At 43.3% G+C, this 17,403-nt stretch overlaps 6 protein-coding genes across 6 annotated transcripts; 3 read left to right on the forward strand and 3 right to left on the reverse strand.

Moving 5' to 3' along the window:
* Positions 1-127: 127 nt before the first annotated feature.
* SERLADRAFT_437404 (uncharacterized protein) lies at positions 128-507 on the reverse strand (the record flags this gene model as incomplete). The annotated part of the gene is made up of 3 exons (XM_007317744.1): positions 128-221; positions 291-445; positions 496-507. 3 exons carry the CDS (start codon positions 505-507, stop codon positions 128-130), a joined length of 261 nt encoding a protein of 86 aa, XP_007317806.1.
* Positions 508-1,825: 1,318 nt separating this feature from the next.
* On the forward strand, positions 1,826-3,120 carry SERLADRAFT_466226 (uncharacterized protein; the record flags this gene model as incomplete). The annotated part of the gene is made up of 3 exons (XM_007317745.1): positions 1,826-2,081; positions 2,137-2,866; positions 2,919-3,120. The coding sequence occupies 3 exons, from the start codon at positions 1,861-1,863 to the stop codon at positions 3,012-3,014; spliced, it is 1,047 nt and encodes a 348-aa protein (XP_007317807.1).
* A 347-nt stretch (positions 3,121-3,467) lies between these two features.
* Positions 3,468-5,137, forward strand: SERLADRAFT_415165 (uncharacterized protein; the record flags this gene model as incomplete). The annotated part of the gene is made up of 5 exons (XM_007317746.1): positions 3,468-3,888; positions 3,940-4,224; positions 4,277-4,314; positions 4,363-4,681; positions 4,741-5,137. 5 exons carry the CDS (start codon positions 3,613-3,615, stop codon positions 4,993-4,995), a joined length of 1,173 nt encoding a protein of 390 aa, XP_007317808.1.
* Positions 5,138-9,845: 4,708 nt separating this feature from the next.
* Positions 9,846-10,373, reverse strand: SERLADRAFT_388051 (uncharacterized protein; the record flags this gene model as incomplete). The annotated part of the gene is made up of 1 exon (XM_007317747.1): positions 9,846-10,373. The coding sequence occupies one exon, from the start codon at positions 10,335-10,337 to the stop codon at positions 10,167-10,169; it is 171 nt and encodes a 56-aa protein (XP_007317809.1).
* A 424-nt stretch (positions 10,374-10,797) lies between these two features.
* Positions 10,798-11,232, reverse strand: SERLADRAFT_437407 (uncharacterized protein; the record flags this gene model as incomplete). Its single annotated transcript, XM_007317748.1, has 1 exon — positions 10,798-11,232. One exon carries the CDS (start codon positions 11,230-11,232, stop codon positions 10,798-10,800), a length of 435 nt encoding a protein of 144 aa, XP_007317810.1.
* Positions 11,233-12,110: 878 nt separating this feature from the next.
* Positions 12,111-13,634, forward strand: SERLADRAFT_407978 (uncharacterized protein; the record flags this gene model as incomplete). The annotated part of the gene is made up of 6 exons (XM_007317749.1): positions 12,111-12,143; positions 12,254-12,383; positions 12,407-12,542; positions 12,585-12,625; positions 13,312-13,433; positions 13,482-13,634. The coding sequence occupies 6 exons, from the start codon at positions 12,111-12,113 to the stop codon at positions 13,632-13,634; spliced, it is 615 nt and encodes a 204-aa protein (XP_007317811.1).
* Between the last annotated feature and the right edge of the window lie 3,769 nt (positions 13,635-17,403).

Genomic DNA, 17,403 nt, shown 5'->3' on the forward strand with positions numbered 1-17,403 from the left:
CTGATTTAGACATGTAGACACTTTGAAGACTAATAAGGATACAGTGGCGACATCAAGCCAAATACGTACTAATACCTGATGCGCTCATGTCAAAAAAAGAGGTTTCAGAGACAAGGAAAAATAATAGCTACCATGCCCCGTCATCCCAAAATATATCGTATAAAGAGTCATCCAACTTTATACCCGCCTTGCAAACTGCAGCCTGGATATCGGTGGGAAGGCTGGAAGTCGAAAAATATTATGAACGTGTTCATATTAGACTACTACCACCCGCAAGAATTTTCACTCACGATTGATTTGTAGAAGAACACGTTGTCCCGTCAGTGAGGTACTTTTGATACGCACCGGCGCCTGCAGATAAAGTCACTTTAGTCATGAATATAGGATGGATCAATAGACCTATACCTGCGTCTATGCCGTTAGGGCTACTTCCGCTAACGTCTTTCTGGCAACTTTAAGTCAAAGAGTTTAGCTCAGAAGAATGTATTTATCTACCACCCACTTCATGCAAAGCATACTAAGCGTCCAGGATATCGAATTGCAGCAACACTTATCTGTGAAGGAGACGATTGAAATATAGGACAGCGCTAAAGCCAAAGAACATACTAAGCTGTGTATCACAATTGTCACCTGGTGCAGTACTTCGGAATGACGGAACCTCGTCTAAGAGCTAGGATTATTAAGGTGACATTGTGTGAGACAACTTATCTCCCACATTGAGGGTCACATATCTGCATAAGACGTTGATAGGTCATGCCTTAGGATAGTTTAGCGTGCGCTATCCTCCAAATAAAATCTGCAACTCACATGGTGACTCTCCGACCGCACTGGTGTACCAGTCAAGCATAGTCCCAACACAATTAGTGTTTCCAGCGCGGACATTACTCGGAGTAGCAAGTAGCAAAAAGAGGGTGAATGTTGTAAACCAAAATAATCGATGCATCATGGCCTGACGCGGGGTGGTAAAGGATAAAGGAAAATCGAAGTGCTTCACTTTAACTATCGAGGAGCAGATATCTGGAACCTGCCAAGGAATTGATGAACAGTTTTCACAACATCCGCCCCTCTGCGAGAATCCTTTCCTTTCAGTATAGGCAGCAAGGTTTCCCAATCGCAATACACTCACGGAAGAAACTTTGCTGTCCTCATGCCATATCCAGATGGAATGACGGCAAAAATATTGATGTCAGTGTTGCGATGTTTTCTAATAGACAGAGTATCACTTTTTGCAGTGTATTCGATATCACTGACGAGCACTGACAGCCTCAGTGTGGAAGGAGACATGTTAGTCGCGGCAAATCTCTCTCGTCAATATCGCTATATATCCACTACAACTATGGCGGAACCATATGAGAAATTGAGGTGATCCATCACCGCATGCTAGCATCGACATTGATTCGAAGCAGAGAGTCGAGGAATACCACCCATCTTGCGTAGGAAATTTGAATGCCTATCCAGGCCGACAAGGACTACAAGTTTGATTGAAAAGCATGTATGGCCTTAGGATAAATAGTAATTGTAACCGGTGTGTGATCCAGGGGCCATGATGCATGATGGTTCGATTACTAGTTCAAGTTATGGTGACAGCGAGCAGACTTGAATCAAACCAAAGCGCAGATTTTAGAGATTGTAATCTTGAATTAATAACTTGGGCCTCTGCTCCTAACGCACCAAGATAAACGTGTATGAGCGACATGACATTCGACATTACTGAAGAGTCCAGTGAGCGGTAAGTCGATCTCCTCTGACTCGGATCATTTTGTCTCGTTGGATGGGCGTGGGAAAGTAGACACCCATATGGGTACCCGGATCTAATTTGTGAGTTGCGACTGAACGAGCATTAACACACGGAGTACCGACATGCTGCGAACACAAGCTTTCAGTTTTCGCAGAACACTTCTGCGTACTTATGCCACCGCCTCTTCACCTAATGCGCTAGTCTTCCTCGAACATCGTCAGGGTGTCATCGATTCCGGCTCCCTTTCAGCCCTCACAGCTGCTGGCCAACTAGGCGGCCAAGTCACCGGTCTGGTGTTAGGTGGATCAGATGAAGTCAAAGTCATCATAGAGACAGCAAAAAAGTAAGTTGGACTGTCTACCATTTTCAGCTATCAGTAAATTGATATCGGTGGACAGATTGCAAGGGCTATCTTCCGTTCTGCACTCCAGTTCCCCTCAATACACCATTCCCTTGCCTGAAACAGTTTCACCGCTTCTCGAAAAGCTCCTCTCTGAAGGATCACCCTTTACACATGTTATTTCCGCCCATTCATCTCTTGCCAAGTCTATTTTGCCTCGAGTCGCAGCCAAACTCGATGTACCGGCCGTCTCCGATATCACATCGGTTGAACACGATGCGTCGTCCAACAGCACAACTTTTACACGCCCCATATATGCAGGAAACGCCATATCAACTGTTCGTGCCCCATCTTCGATACCTATCAAATTCTTCACTGTTCGGTCAACGGCCTTCTCACCCGCTGAATTCTCCGAAGGAGCAGAGGCTGAGCTGAAAACCCTCGACCCCGTACAGGTCTCCGACTCTCCCTCAGAGCACGTTAGCACGTCGTTGACCAAGTCCGACCGGCCTGAACTGGGTGTTGCTAGTCGAATCGTCTCGGGTGGACGTGCTTTAAAGAATGCAGAGACATTCCAGTCCACTCTCTATCCCTTGGCCGACATCCTCGGGGCCGCCGTCGGAGCTTCTCGCGCGGCGGTGGATGCTGGATATGCGGATAACTCCTTGCAAGTAGGCCAAACGGGTAAAGTCGTTGCACCTGAGCTTTACATGGCCCTCGGCATATCAGGAGCTATCCAGCATCTCGCTGGGATGAAAGACTCGAAACTCATCGTCGCAGTGAACAAGGTAGGGTCGTGTACATGTGCTAACGTATAATGTGCTAAATTTACTACAACAGGACCCCGATGCTCCCATCTTCCAAGTAGCGGATGTTGGACTTGTCGCGGATTTATATGAAGTTGTTCCCGAGCTTATTGAGAAACTAAAGCGATGAAATATATGTTCTTGTCCTGAATTTTTTATTTCGGTGTGAAATGGCGAGCTTCTAATTATTAAAAGCTGGATAGTAAGAGCATAGACCTATCAATGAACCACGAAGTATCATGACATGGATGTGAGTAAAAATGAACAAAAAATTCTCTCTGGCGGGGAGTCGAACCCCGCTCTCCCGCGACCCTTCTTAAGATGACAGGCGGGTGTACTGGCCGATATACTACCAGAGATATCTTATCGTCACATAAAGCCGTTTATGATTGGTCGGGTGATTGGTAGTGACCCCAAGTTTCGGCTTCATACAAATTTCTCTTGTACATGTTAGGTCGACCTGAACAGAGCACGCCAGCGAACAAACCACAGGCGATAGTATCGCGATAGGTATCTGATTGAGTCAGCCTTTCTAGATAGGCCTTTGCACGTTGTAGTGGCATCATAGACTCATCGCGGTGACATAGTCGGGGGGTTTGACGTTTAACTTCATGAGCCGCGACCTTCTATGGGTCCATATTTACATGAATTTGGTAACGAACCAAAATTCTGTTCTAAATCACTCCTAGCCTGGAGGCACTACAAGTTATCCAACTCCGTATGCCGCAATGCTTTCTCGTCGTCGCCAGCGTCAAGCTGAATGGGAAGAAAGAATAGCACGGGAACAAGCGGAGTTCCAGGAACTAGCCTGTCAAGTGTTTGGATTGCCTCTGTCAACTATCCCTGGAGCCATTGGTAAAGTTGAAAGTTGGTGGTGTCAGCAATATCAATGGTTGAAGGAAACTGGATACTTGTTGCGCCCGCGATACGCGCCTGGCTGGGTTCCGTCATGGCAAGATACCAAGAAGCGGTGGGTAGAGTGCGAAGACAGCCAAGTGCCTGCTGTGCGTTATCTTGTCGATTGTAGTACTCACTAATAACTAGCTATTGTTTAGAGGGATCATGTGTTGGATGCGACTCGAATGGCCGATGGAGTCTTTGTGACTTTGAAGTTAATCACAAAGTCTCGACATCCATACGAGATTGAGATTGGTCGCCTATTTTCGACCGAACCACTTGTCTCTGACCTTTATAACTACTCTGTACCACTCTATGATGTGCTTGATGTGCCGGATGACGAGGATCAGGCCCTCTTGGTCATGCCATTATTGCGGCCATTCCATCGCCCTCGCTTTGATACTTGCGGTGAAGTAGTAGATTTTTTTCGTCAGCTATTTTTGGTAAGTTAACCTTGGAGCTCATAATGAAGCTTTGACTATCTTTACCCCAAAGGGGTTGCGATTTATTCACAAACAACATGTTGCACATCGGTATGTTTTGTTCAGATAATCGTTTTATCGTCTCTCACCGACTGCCAGTGACTGTATGGGCCCCAATGTTATGATGGATGCGACCCCTCTGTACATCGATCCTTATCATCCTCAAGATTTGGACATGAGACGCGACTTCAGTGGCAAGGCTAGATACTTCACTCGTACTGAGCGCCCACCAAGGTACTTTTTCATCGACTTTGGTATATCCCGCCGTTATGCCGCTGACAACAACGCTCCCCTGGAATACCCCATATGGGGAGGTGACAAGACTGTTCCCGAGTTTCAAAAAGCGGACGATGCTTGTAATCCGTTCCCCACAGACATCTATTATCTAGGAAATATGATCAGGGAAAACTTTCTTCTGGTGAGATACTTGTCTGTTAATAAAAGGGACTGATTAAGCATGCTTTCTTCGTCGTTCAGAAAAAACGCGGACTCGAGTTTATGTTACCTCTTGTGAAAGACATGGTACAAGATGACCCAGTAAAGCGGCCTACTATGGATGAAGTCGTTGCGCGCTTTAACGAGATCCTCAAGGAACTCAGCAGTTGGAAACTGCGATCACGCGTCATCTACAAGGAGGATGGTAACATCGAAGGCCTTTATCATGGTGTTATTCATTGGACGCGTCGCATCAGCTATATAGTTAGGAGGGTATCAGCGATACCTGAACGCTGAAACCCTTATACGGTCTCTATCGTTATTCTGGATACACCTACTAGTGCTTATGGTTCTGTTCGAGGAACTGAGTTCCTAGCTTCTCCAGTGTACTTCGAGGCTGCTTCGTGTAGTTGCTTATGAATGTGTCGTTGACTCGTTTCCGAGTCTGTAGATCTGCTTACTGAACATATTTCCACTTGGAAATATTGGAACTCACTGATATCCTGAGTGAAAGCTATATTTCCATATTTGCTGATATTGACCTGTCATTTCAGTAATTTGGTCTTTTGGTCTGACCAGCACTGTGAGACCAGAAATGGGGGCAAATCACCGAAGGCAAGACCCATCAATAAGGGGAAGAAATTGTATTTGAAAGGTCAAAATGATCTATACATGTAGTGTTGTGATGAGTGGCTGAGGCGAGCTGAAACAAAGTGGTGCTGAGAGTCCGCCTTGTTGGAATTGTAGAAGTCAAAGCCTGGGCCTTGTTAGACAACATTGTGCAATTGAGTGTTGATATCCAAGGGCTGGGAGCTCAGTGGACTCTTAAACATTCAATCTCCTCTTTAACCTTCTTTTTCATTATCACACACTTGTGCCATATGGCACTTTCCTTTTGCTTCAAACTCCACTTTCTTGCACTGCACTGCTGCCTCTTATTTTTGAATCCAACTCTCTCACGTGGTGAAGCTGGCCACAAGGGCTGTGCCCTATGACATCATCAGCCACTACCCTTGGTAACTGTGCAACAACCAAAGTTTTGATACTCTGGCACACAATTCAGACAGGCAAGAGTGAGGAAGGTAGGAATGGGTAAACCCCTTGGGATAGGACCAAATTAGTTGTGGGTATACAACAGGAGGACTTACTGAGGAGTCTCCTGGATCTATTGGGGTTTTATATACTACTACAGAGTGTTTGTACTTATGTATTATACAGTTGATGAAAGCAGTGGCTGATGATGTCATAGGGCGCAGCCCGTGTGACCAGCTCCACTGCGTGAGAGACTTGTATCTAAAAATAAAAAAAGCAGTGCAGCCTGAGAAAGTGGAGTTTGAACAAAAGGAAAGTGCCGCATGGCACGAGTGTGTGAAAACTAAGAAGGAAAGTTGAAGTGGAGAAATAAAAGATGTAAATCCAAAAATTGTGTATCATAACAAACTGTACAGTTCACATGTACAAATAGTCTGTAGATGTATATAAACCCCAATAGATTAAGGAGACTCCTCAGCAAGTCCTTCTATTGTTTACCCACAACAAACTTGGTCCTATCCTAAGGGAGATTACCCTCTCCTTCATTCACCCCTCCTTGCTTGTCTTTGTTGTGCGCCAGAGTATACAAACTTTGGTTGTTACATCCACTTTCCCATAGAAGTACCTGGCTTATGAATTGATTTATAGTTAAATCTAGACAAGTATACTGCATAGTGGGCCCTTCTTCAATCCAAGTCTCAAGCCATCATAAAATACTCTAGATTCTTATGATTAGTCCAGATTCCAAATTGGTGCCTAACACTGTAACAAAAGAGCAATGCACAGCTCAAAGAAGAAGATGCTTGGAAAGCCATGTTCACATTATCGATGATGAGAACTATAGTTAGAAAACCACACACACAAAACAAACAAACACACAATCCTCCCAGATTCCATGGAACTTGTGAATGGGCTCTGCCTCCTAGAATGGTGGGTGATCTGGTTGTTCATGGGGTGGTACATATGACAATTCTTCAAAGTAAAACCCAGAGATGTATGGGTGTGGGTTTTGAGGAGGAGGGATAGTTGGAAGATAAAGATAGGGGCTTTATAATAAGTATGGATGATTACTACCTTGCTAATTGTAGCACAAGGTAGGTTTGAGAATGACAAGATGACAAAGTGACAAGCTTCCCAGTGATAGAAGGCTCCTGATGCACAAACTGTAGTGCTCAGAAGGACTCTAATTGAAAGGGATGATAATGAATTTCAAAAATGACAAGTGACAATGACAGCAGTTAAGAGCAGTAGCAGTGGGAAGTGTTGTGACCATACTGGATCACAAGTAGCAGAGTAGTGAGCTTGAGATTAGAGAAGAAGTCTGGATTGGAGTTCTCTTTTTTTACAAGGTAAAATACAGGAGTTTATATAGTAAAACAAAGGTAGGCTATGCACAGTATAGCTGTGCAAAAAAAATGAGAAAGAACATGAAGGAAGGAATGTATGCTGACAGATCCTGCATAGGTAGTACAGGATAAGATTAATAAGGAAAAGAAAGGGATAGAACAATGAATGTTGTGTAAGTAATGTCACAGGTTTGTATAGCCATAAAATAAAGTCCAATAGCAGAAAGAGAGCAAGAAAATCATAATATCATGGGAAGATGCAGTAAAAAGAGGATAAAGAAAACAATATCAGTATCAACACAGTTTCTTTATTGTTAGTGAGGCATTCTAAAAAAATATGTGTCCATAAGAATGACTCAAAAATCCAAAATAATTGCACTAATATTCTGCTGAAAAAAACAGGAACTGGAGCCACTGGTCCACCACCTAGTCCAAATCCAATGGTTCTATGGCCTTACCAATGGTCTGGTTGTAATGGACTATCTGGTCGAATAAGGGAGGGAGAGGAGTAGCTTCAATCTGGAACAAATGTGTCCCAGGGAGCATGTGGTAAGTGTAGCTGTAGCAAAGACAATGGACAAAGGATAAATGTACCCAAGTGAATGGGACAGTGATGTACATAGGTGACGTGAGGGGATGAACCTTCTCCAGCTCAAAAACTACCCACCCACCTTTCAACCAGGCAAGACAAGCGACTAATAATTTGATAGTATATGATGGAAGATTGACATCATGAAGATAGACCTGTTGCCCAACTTGCACCGGCTTCCAGGGCTTTGTTGATATTAGCAGTGGCACGTGGTTGTCAAACAGATTGGCAACAGAAACAGATGGAGAGCGGTGTCATGCACCAAAGTTGATTGGTAGCATGGACAGGTGTCAAAAATGAAGCAAATATTCAAAAAGACTCGCCTTTGCACCACATAGGCACAGTGCCACATGGAATAGTAATTAATATTGCCTTTTTTGAACTTGTGGCTGATCTGCACCACCTCTATCAGGCAATTCAGTCACGCTCACCTTTACTTTTCCATTCAGTACTTTCTGCATTTTGGCATTTTGGCAAATTTTTGCGTCGCCACTGGCTACACATTGCGCCCTCACTTTCGTCGCCCTCCCTTACTTTTTTTCTTTACTCAGCCCCACCATGGGACCATTACTCTCTTTTTTATTCTCACCTGACGGTCGCTTCTGGATCCCCCATTTTAGTTCACCTCCTGGTCACCTCCACCCTCCTCCTCCTTATTGTCTTTGCTCCCCCACCATATCTGATGTCACCACTTTCTATCCGCTTCTGTTGCCAATCCGTTGACCACCACATGCCACTGCTGATATCAACAAAGCCCCGGCAGCCGGTCCAAATTGGGCAACAGGTCCATCTTCATGATGTCGATCTTCCATCATATACTATCAAAACATTGGTTGCTTGTCTTGCTTGGTTGGAGCATGGGTGGGTAGTTTTTGAGCTGGAGAAGGTTCATCCCCTTGCGTTGCCTATGTACATCGCTGTCCCATTCACTTGGGTACACTTACCTTTTGTCCATTGTCTTCGCTAAAGCTACACCTACCACACACTGCCTGGGACCCACTTGTTCCAAATTGGAACAACTCTTCTCCTTCCCTCGTTTGACCAGGTGGTCCAATATAACCAGTCCATTGGTAAGGCCATGGAACCGTCGTATTTGTACTAGATGGTGGACTGGTGGCCCCTGTTTCTTTTTTTTCAGCAGAACATTTATTTACAGTGCGATTATTTTTGATTTTTGAATCATTTTTATGGACACATATTTTTTTAGAATGCCTGACTGACAATAAAGGAACTGTGTTGATACTGATAGTGTTTTTGCCTTGCCCTTTTTTTACTGCATCTTCCCATGACTTTATGATTTTCTTGCTCTTTTCCTGTTTTTGGACTTTATCTTATGGCTGTACAAACCTGTGACATTACTTACACAGCATTTATTGTTCTATCTTTTTCTTTTCCTTTTTTTGACAATCTTATCCTATACTACCTATGCAGGATCTGTCAGCATACATTCCTTCCTTCATGTTCTTTCTCATTTTTTTTGCACAGCTATACTGTGCATAGCCTACCTTTGTTTTACTATATAAACTCCTGTATTTTACCTTGTAAAAAAAGAGAACTCCAATCCAGACTTCTTCTCTAATCTCAAGCTCACTACTCTGCTACTTGTGATCCAGTATGGTCACAACACTTCCCACTGCTACTGCTCTTAACTGCTGTCATTGTCACTTGTCATTTTTGAAATTCATTATCATCCCTTTCAATTAGAGTCCTTCTGAGCACTACAGTTTGTGCATCAGGAGCCTTCTATCACTGGGAAGCTTGTCACTTTGTCATCTTGTCATTCTCAAACCTACCTTGTGCTACAATTAGCAAGGTAGTAATCATCCATACTTATTATAAAGCCCCTATCTTTATCTTCCAACTATCCCTCCTCCTCAAAACCCACACCCATACATCTCTGGGTTTTACTTTGAAGAATTGTCATATGTACCACCCCATGAACAACCAGACCACTCCACTGTTCTAGGAGGCAAAGCCCATACACAAGTTCCGTGGAATCTGGGAGGATTGTGTGAGGCAACGATAAACTATAACAAGAACTAAACCTATCTCCTTCTGCACTTGCAGGGAGTAAGGGTTCGATGAGCTTGAGGTCAACAGACGCTGTTGAATACAGCGAGTCGAGGACTTTTAAGAGGTAAGCTTCAAAGGTTCTTGTTGAGGAGTAAAGCGGGTAAATTCAGTAATAGAAAGCTAAGGAGCTATACATGAATAGGTACGTCTTTATATAGGGAACTGTCCGTTCCTCAGACCGAAAAGAGAATATACGAAGAGTGGTCTGAGGAATTAATCAACCAATAAGAAAAAGGGGAAGCAACTATCGTACGACTTCTGACTTGATTAATCAGCAGGTGAGAGACTTGTACTAATAATAGAAGATTGTCACGCGTGGTCAGGAACCGTATCCTCATGATGAGGTACGATTCTAGATAAGGCGTTATTAGTATTACCAAGCTTTACTGGGGGTTGGAGCTGGTTGGCGAGATGGGTACTACCAGTCCCTACCCAGTGTGCTGGCTAGCTGGGAGCGATGCCCAGTCTCTGATCTGTGATATAAAGTGATAGCGATGGTTAAGAAAGCCTGTGAGGGCTATGAGAAGTAAGATGGCAAAGGATACCTCTAGCCCTAGAGCCAGAGGTGTAACGGGAAAGGCGTTCGAGAACCAAGACATAACAAAGATAAGAAAATAATAAAACGGTCCTTACAGATTGTGTGTTAGTTTGTTTTGTGTGTGGTTTTCTAACTACAATTCTCATCATCAACAGCAGTGACGTGACATCAAGTGTGGTGGAGGAGCAAGGAAGACGAGTAGGAGGAGGGTGGAGGTGGGTGACGAAGAAGTGGACTACAATAGGAAGCCAGAATCAACTGTCTGATGAGAATAAAAAAAACAGTAAAAGGCCCATGGTGGGGCTGAGTAAAGGAAAATGGGTAAGAGAGAACGACAAAAGCAAGGGTGCACAGTGTAGCCAGTGGCAATACAAAAATTTGCCAAAATGCTGAAATGCCAAAAGTACTGAATGGAAAGTAAAGGTGAGCGCAACTTGATTGCTATTCCACATGGCACTGTGCCTGTGTGGCTCAAAGGCAAGTCTTTTGAATGTTCACTTTATTATTGACACCTGTCCATGCTACCAATCAATTTTGGTGCATGACATTGTTTTCAACACTCGCTCCAAACTATCATCTTCAACTCCTTCAACAGCTTCAGCTTGACCTTTATCTGGTTCAGAAAAGATATCCATCAGATCAATAGGTTCCAAGTTGTTTTCACCTTCCTCATTGTCACTGCCATTCCTGCCTACAGATGTCCTTTCATCCTTGCTGTCTGTGACAATTTTCAAGCTACTCTTATGACAGGACAGGCGGAACAGGCGCCATTGAAAGGGGAAAGGTGCTGGTGTCTCTCTAATAGTACCAATACTATCCTTGGTATCAGCCTGAGGGCTATCTTTGCTACTTGCCCAGTATTGGTGGGAGGGAGGGAGAATAGGTCTATCCTGTTCTATGCCTTCTCTTGCATTTTTGTCTTCAAACTGTGCAGTAGCAGCAAGGCCAAGTTTCATTGCTCGTAGTAGCTCCTACTTGGTGAGTTTAAACTGCTGCTTTTCCTGTGCTACCTCTTCTTGAGAACATTTTTTCTATTGCAGGTCAAGTAGAATCTTTCCAGGATGCAGCTGGGCATTCTTGGCACAAGTTCCTGGGTTAGGCATGATAGAAACGCATAGGATGCAAGATGTGGACTGATAGACTAATAGGACTGAAGGATGCAAGGCTTGCATTGTAGAGAAAAATTTGACGGAGTTCAAGCCTAGTAAGTAAAGCTTATATGAAATTGTTTGTGTTGTCACACCATCCATGGTGCTCATTTTCTCTTACTTGGCTTTTTCTTTCAGACAAAAAATCAACTTAGAATGCCTCCACAGCATGGTAGCAAGCCCGTCCACCCACAACAAAACTGCTTCACCATACCCTGTGGGAACACCCAATGCAATTGCTGGCTTTGCAGCATATCTGGTTTAAACAGGCACATTCATACCTACCATCTGGATACCAGCACTCCACTCCATCCACCTTTTCCAGCACTTCCATTTGATCCTGAAAATGAGCCAGAAATCTTTGGACAACAAAATGACTCAGAGCTACAAGATCCGAGTCAGCTGCAAGGTGAAAATGAATATCATGTATTTTTAGATGGTAAGGCTACATTTTGTACCACATCATTGTTTCTAACCATTTACAGGATAACCTTGCAATGACAGTGGGAACTGTCTTCCTCCTAGAGCAAAGCTCGTACTACCAGAAAATCCACTATCAGATGATTGGTCCCCATATTGCGATCACATAGAGTTTGAGACTGCCGGACTCCTCTACAAGAAAATACAGATGTCTGCTGGAGACATTAACACACTCCTAGATCTGTGGAGGGCTTTATTCATCAAAAATGGACTTGTTAACAAAGATGTCCCTTGTGCCAGTAAGGATGATCTATACCAAATGATTGACACCACCTCAACTGGAGACGTGCCATGGGAATCATTTTTGTTGTCCTACAATAGTGAAATTCCTGAAGATAATCCACCCTAGTGGATGAGCCAAGAGTTTGATGTTTGGTTTAGAGATCCCCACACTATTATACAAAATGTGCTTTTCAATCAAGATTTCTGTGGCAAAACTGACTTCACACCCTATCAGAAGTTCAATGCTGAGGGAGAGAGTGAGTACAAAGATTTCATGTAGGTGAATGGGCCTGGAAGCAAGCAGATAAGATTTCTTTTGATCCAACAACACATGGTTTGCCATTTGTGCCAGTCATCTTAGGAAGCGAGAAAACAACAGTTTCGGTTGCAACTGGGCAAAACAAATATTATCCACTGTACGTGGGGAATGTTCATAATAATGCTTGTTGTGCACATAGGAATGCTATAGTGTTGTTGGGCTTCTTGGCCATCCCAAAAAGTATGTAACATTTAACTTTTACCTTTATTTTGCATATACTAAATCCGATGTTTATTTAGCTGATAAGAAGTACACAAATGATCCAAGTTTTTGTTATGAACTGTGTTTGCTATAGACTTTTATTTATTTTTCTCAAGTAGCTACACACCGCTACCTACCAATGTTTTCCCACATACTATTACCTGTTATGGTATCACCCGTCATTGTTTGTTCAACACAAACACCTACCCTAAAGTAGGCACTATATATATGCCTATATTGTAAATACTATCTCCAATACAATTGTACACTTCAACGGTGTAACTTGGTATTAATCAGTCTAAACCTCATCATCAGAATACATCTCAAACCCATTCACAAATGGGCTTATCAGAAACAACTTGCACACCCAGAAACTCTGTGTTACCAGGCTTGCACACTCCAAGCGTAACATTTTTGGCAAGTTTTGCCAACAACTATTCCACACATCACTGTCACATATTCTTCAAAATCTTGAACCTGAAATGTTAACTCCATAGGTTGTTTGATGCTCTAACATACATTTTAAACATATTATTTATAGCATTGGCCCATACATAGCTGACTACCCCAAGCAGGTCCTTCTTGCATGCATAGTTTAAAGGTGGTGTGCCCAGTGGGTGCTTTTCTTCCATAACACTATCTGGACTAATATCTTCTGCTTGTAGTTGCATTGCATGGCTCAACTAACTACCTTGATGGCAAAGGTGGTCAATACTCAGAAGATCACACCAAGGTTCTTGATCAAGGTGTTTTGTGGGATCAATATGGTACTGTTAGTGACATTATAGTGAGTTTTTTTACATTCAAATGAATCCAATTCAAAAACCCCATCTAGCCGTTCACCCATAATTTTCCTTGTGTTGACATACATGAAATCTTGGCTCCAGACCTTCTTCACCAAATCATTAAAGGTACCTTTAAGGACCACCTTGTGACTTGGGTAGGAGAATACCTTTGTCTCACATATAGCAAGAAGCACACTGATTGAGATCTTAAATGAAATTGATTAAAGGTAAACATTTTTTCTATCAAAATAATCCAATGATTTCTAATATATGATTTACCAGGATTGCGGCAGGTCCCTCATTTCCTGGACTTTGACAGTTTCCTCAAGGCCATGGATTCAAGTAGTGGACTGGTGATGACTCAAAGGTGTATCTCACTGCCATTGAAGGGCATGTCCCACCTGATATAATACACACCTTTTAGGCATTTTTTGACTTCTACTACCTGGTCTGACATGATATTCACAGTGATAGCACTGTTCAGAAAGTACAAGATGCAGTCATAGCATTTTCATCTTCCAGATACTAAATGTTTGACTGACCAGCTTTTCTCTCCCACAGCAACACTCACTTCAACATTATACACAACTCATCTGAATGTTCAGGTCGCCAAACGGTCTTTATTCTTTGATAACTGAATCAAGGCACATTACAGCTGTGAAACAACCATAGCGTTGTTCAAGTAGATACAGAGCATTGGGTCAAATGCTGCTTATCAACCAGAGGCTTGACAAAATTGCGGCCTCTTGTGTTGATTTTACAGCCTGAGGAACACTTTCAGGCAACATTCTGGACTACACAAACCAAAGGGACACCACAGAGAATACAAGGGCATCAAATGCAGGAGCAAGCTTAGAGCATCACAATATCAAACATAACAATGATAATGATAGCAGGCCAGTTCCAGGCCCAATGATGCCCAGCTATTGTTACGATAACACAATTTCCGGACATCTCCTTTCCTTTTTATTCTCCGCTTTAACTTTATACTTTAAGTGCCACGCGGCATTTCCCTTTCTCGCGCCGCGTTGCCTTTCTTTTACTTTTAGACTTAACTCTCTCACGCAGTGGAGCTGGCCATACGGGCTAGGCCCTATGACATCATCAGCCACTGCCTTCATCAACTGTATAGTACACATGTACAAACAAACCTGTAGTAGTATATATACCCCAATAGATCCAGGAGACTCCTCAGCGAGTCCTCCTGTTGTATACCAACTAACTCACTGCAGCCCAAGGGGTACCCACTCCCCATCTTCCACTACCTTTATAGTGTGTTCCTGTGTGCGCCAGAGTAACTAACTCTTGGTTGTTACAGCTATGTCAAACCATCAATTCAGCGTGGTACATTTTGACTACTACAAATACATATTATACTAATGTATTCTTTTAGTGCATCAATATCCGACAAAATGCCATGAGCTCAGTGTACAGCTTCATTAGCCCCACCTTGTTGAGTTACTCTGGTGCTTCCTTTACAGCCAAGAGCACATAAATGACCATAACGTGCCCTCAGCCTTTGATATACCCCTGCACCAATGCCCCATATTCAATTCAAGGGTAGTTGTGATGCACTCAGCAGTTGCATATTTCTATACTCCAAGCGACTGCAGTGGAACCAATGGTATGCACCAAGAAACAATTTGTGCCACACCTTTGTGGAAAAAGCATGCAGCTTGTTACAACTGTGCTTTTGTCGAGTGTTATGATAACACAATTTTTGGACCTTTCCTTTCATTTTCATTCTCCGCTTTAACCTTGTACTTTAGCTTTCACACATGGGGCCATGCGGTGTCGATGATGAGAACTGTTGTTAGAAAACCACACACAAAAACAAACTAGCACACAATCCTCCCAGATTCCATGGAACTTGTTTATGGGCTTTGCCTCCTAGAACAGTGGGTGCTCTGGTTGTTCGTGGGGTGGTATGTATGAGGATCCTTCAAAGTAAAACCCAGAGATGTATGGGTGTGGGTTTTGAGGAGGGATAGTTGAATTGATAGAAGATAGGGGCTTAGTGACGAGTATAGACGAGCACTACCTTGCTAATCGTAGCACAAGGTAGGTTTGAGAACGACAATATGACAAGGTTCCCAGTGATAGCAGGCTCCTGACGCACAAACTGTAGTGCTCAGAAGGACTCTAATCGAAAGGGATGACAATGACTTCAAAAGTGGGAAGTGACGATAACAGCAGTTGACAGTGGTAGCAGTGGGAAGTGTTGTGACCACACTGGATCACAAGTAGCAGAGTAGTGAACTTGAAATTAGAGAAGAAGTCTGGAATTGAGTTCTTGTTTTTACAAGGTAAAATACAGGGGTTTATATAGTAAAAGAAAAGTAGGCTATGCACAGTATAGCTGTGCAAAAAGAATGAGAAAGAACATGAAGGAAGGAATGTACGCTGACGAATCCTGCATAGGTAGTACAGGATAAGATTGTGAAAAAAGGAAAAGAAAGGGATAGAACAATGAATGCTGTGAGTAATGTCACAGGTTTGTACAGCCATAAAGTAAAGTCCAATAGCAAAAAGAGAGCAGAAAAATCATGATGTCATGGAAAGATGCAGTAAAAAAAGGGCAAGGCAAAAACACTATCAGTATCAACACAGTTCCTTTATTGTCAGTCAGGCATTCTAAAAAATATGTGTCCATAAAAATGATTCAAAAATCAAAAATAATCGCACTGTAAATGAATGTTCTGCTGAAAAAGAAGAAACTGGAGCCACCGGTCCACCACCTAGTCCAAATCCGACAGTTCCATGGCCTTACCAATGGATCGGTTGTGTTGGACCACCTGATCAAACGAGGGAGGGAGAGGAGTAGTTCCAATTTGGAACAAGTGAGTCCCAGGCAGCGTGTGGTAGGTGTAGCTGTAGCGAAGACGATGGACAAAAGATAAGTGTACCCAAGTGAATGGGACAGCGATAAACATGGGCGATGCAAGGGGATGAACCTTCTCCAGCTCAAAAACTACCCACCCACGCTCCAACCAGGCAAGACGAGCGACCAATGTTTTGATAGTATATGATGGCAGATCAATGTCATGAAGATGGACCTGCTGCCCTATTTGGACCGGCCGCCGGGGCTTTGCTGATATCAGCAGTGGCACGTGGTAGTCAACGGATTGGCAACGGAAGCGGATAGGAAGTGGTGACATCAGAAATGGTGGGGGTGCAAATAAGATGAGGAGGAGGAGGGTGGAGGTGACAAAAAAGTGGATTAGAATGGGGATCCAGAAACGACCGTCAGGTGAGAATAAAAAGGAGAGGAAGGGGCCCATGGTGGGGCTAGGCAAAGGAAGGGGAGTAAGGGAAACGACAAAAGCGAGGGTGCAATGCAATGTGTAGCCAGTGGCGACGCGAAAATTTGCTGAAATGCCGAAATGCGGAAAGTACCAAATGGAAAAGCAAAGGTGAGCGTGACTGAATTGCCTAATAGAGGTGGTGCAGATCAGCCACAAATTCGAAAAAGGCAATATTAATTACTATTCCACGTGGCACTGTGCCTGTGTGGTGCAAAGGCGAGTCTTTTTGAATATTCGCTTCATTATTGACACCTGTCCATGCTACCAATCAACTTTGGTGCATGACAGCAGCACTTCCCTTTATTTGTTATTTTCATTCTCCGCTTTAACCTTGTACTTTAGCTTTCACACATGGGGCCACGCAGCACTTCCCTTTTTTTGTTCAAACTCCTCTTTCTTGCGCCACCTTGTCTTTTTTCTTATTTTTAGATACAACTCTCTCATGCAGTGGAGCTGGTCATGCGGGCTAGGCCCCATGACATCATCAGCCACTGTCTTTATCAACTGTACAGTACATAAGTACAAACACTCTGTATTAGTATATATACCCCAATAGATCCAGGAGACTCCTCAGCAAGTCCTCCTGTTGTATGCCAACAACTAACTCGGTCCTACCTAAAGGGTAACCACTCCCTCACCACTACCTTTATAGTTTGTCTTAGTGTGC

The sequence above is a fragment of the Serpula lacrymans genome (genome assembly GCF_000218685.1).
Source record: "Serpula lacrymans var. lacrymans S7.9 unplaced genomic scaffold SERLAscaffold_6, whole genome shotgun sequence".
Classification (NCBI taxonomy): Eukaryota; Fungi; Basidiomycota; class Agaricomycetes; order Boletales; family Serpulaceae; genus Serpula; species Serpula lacrymans.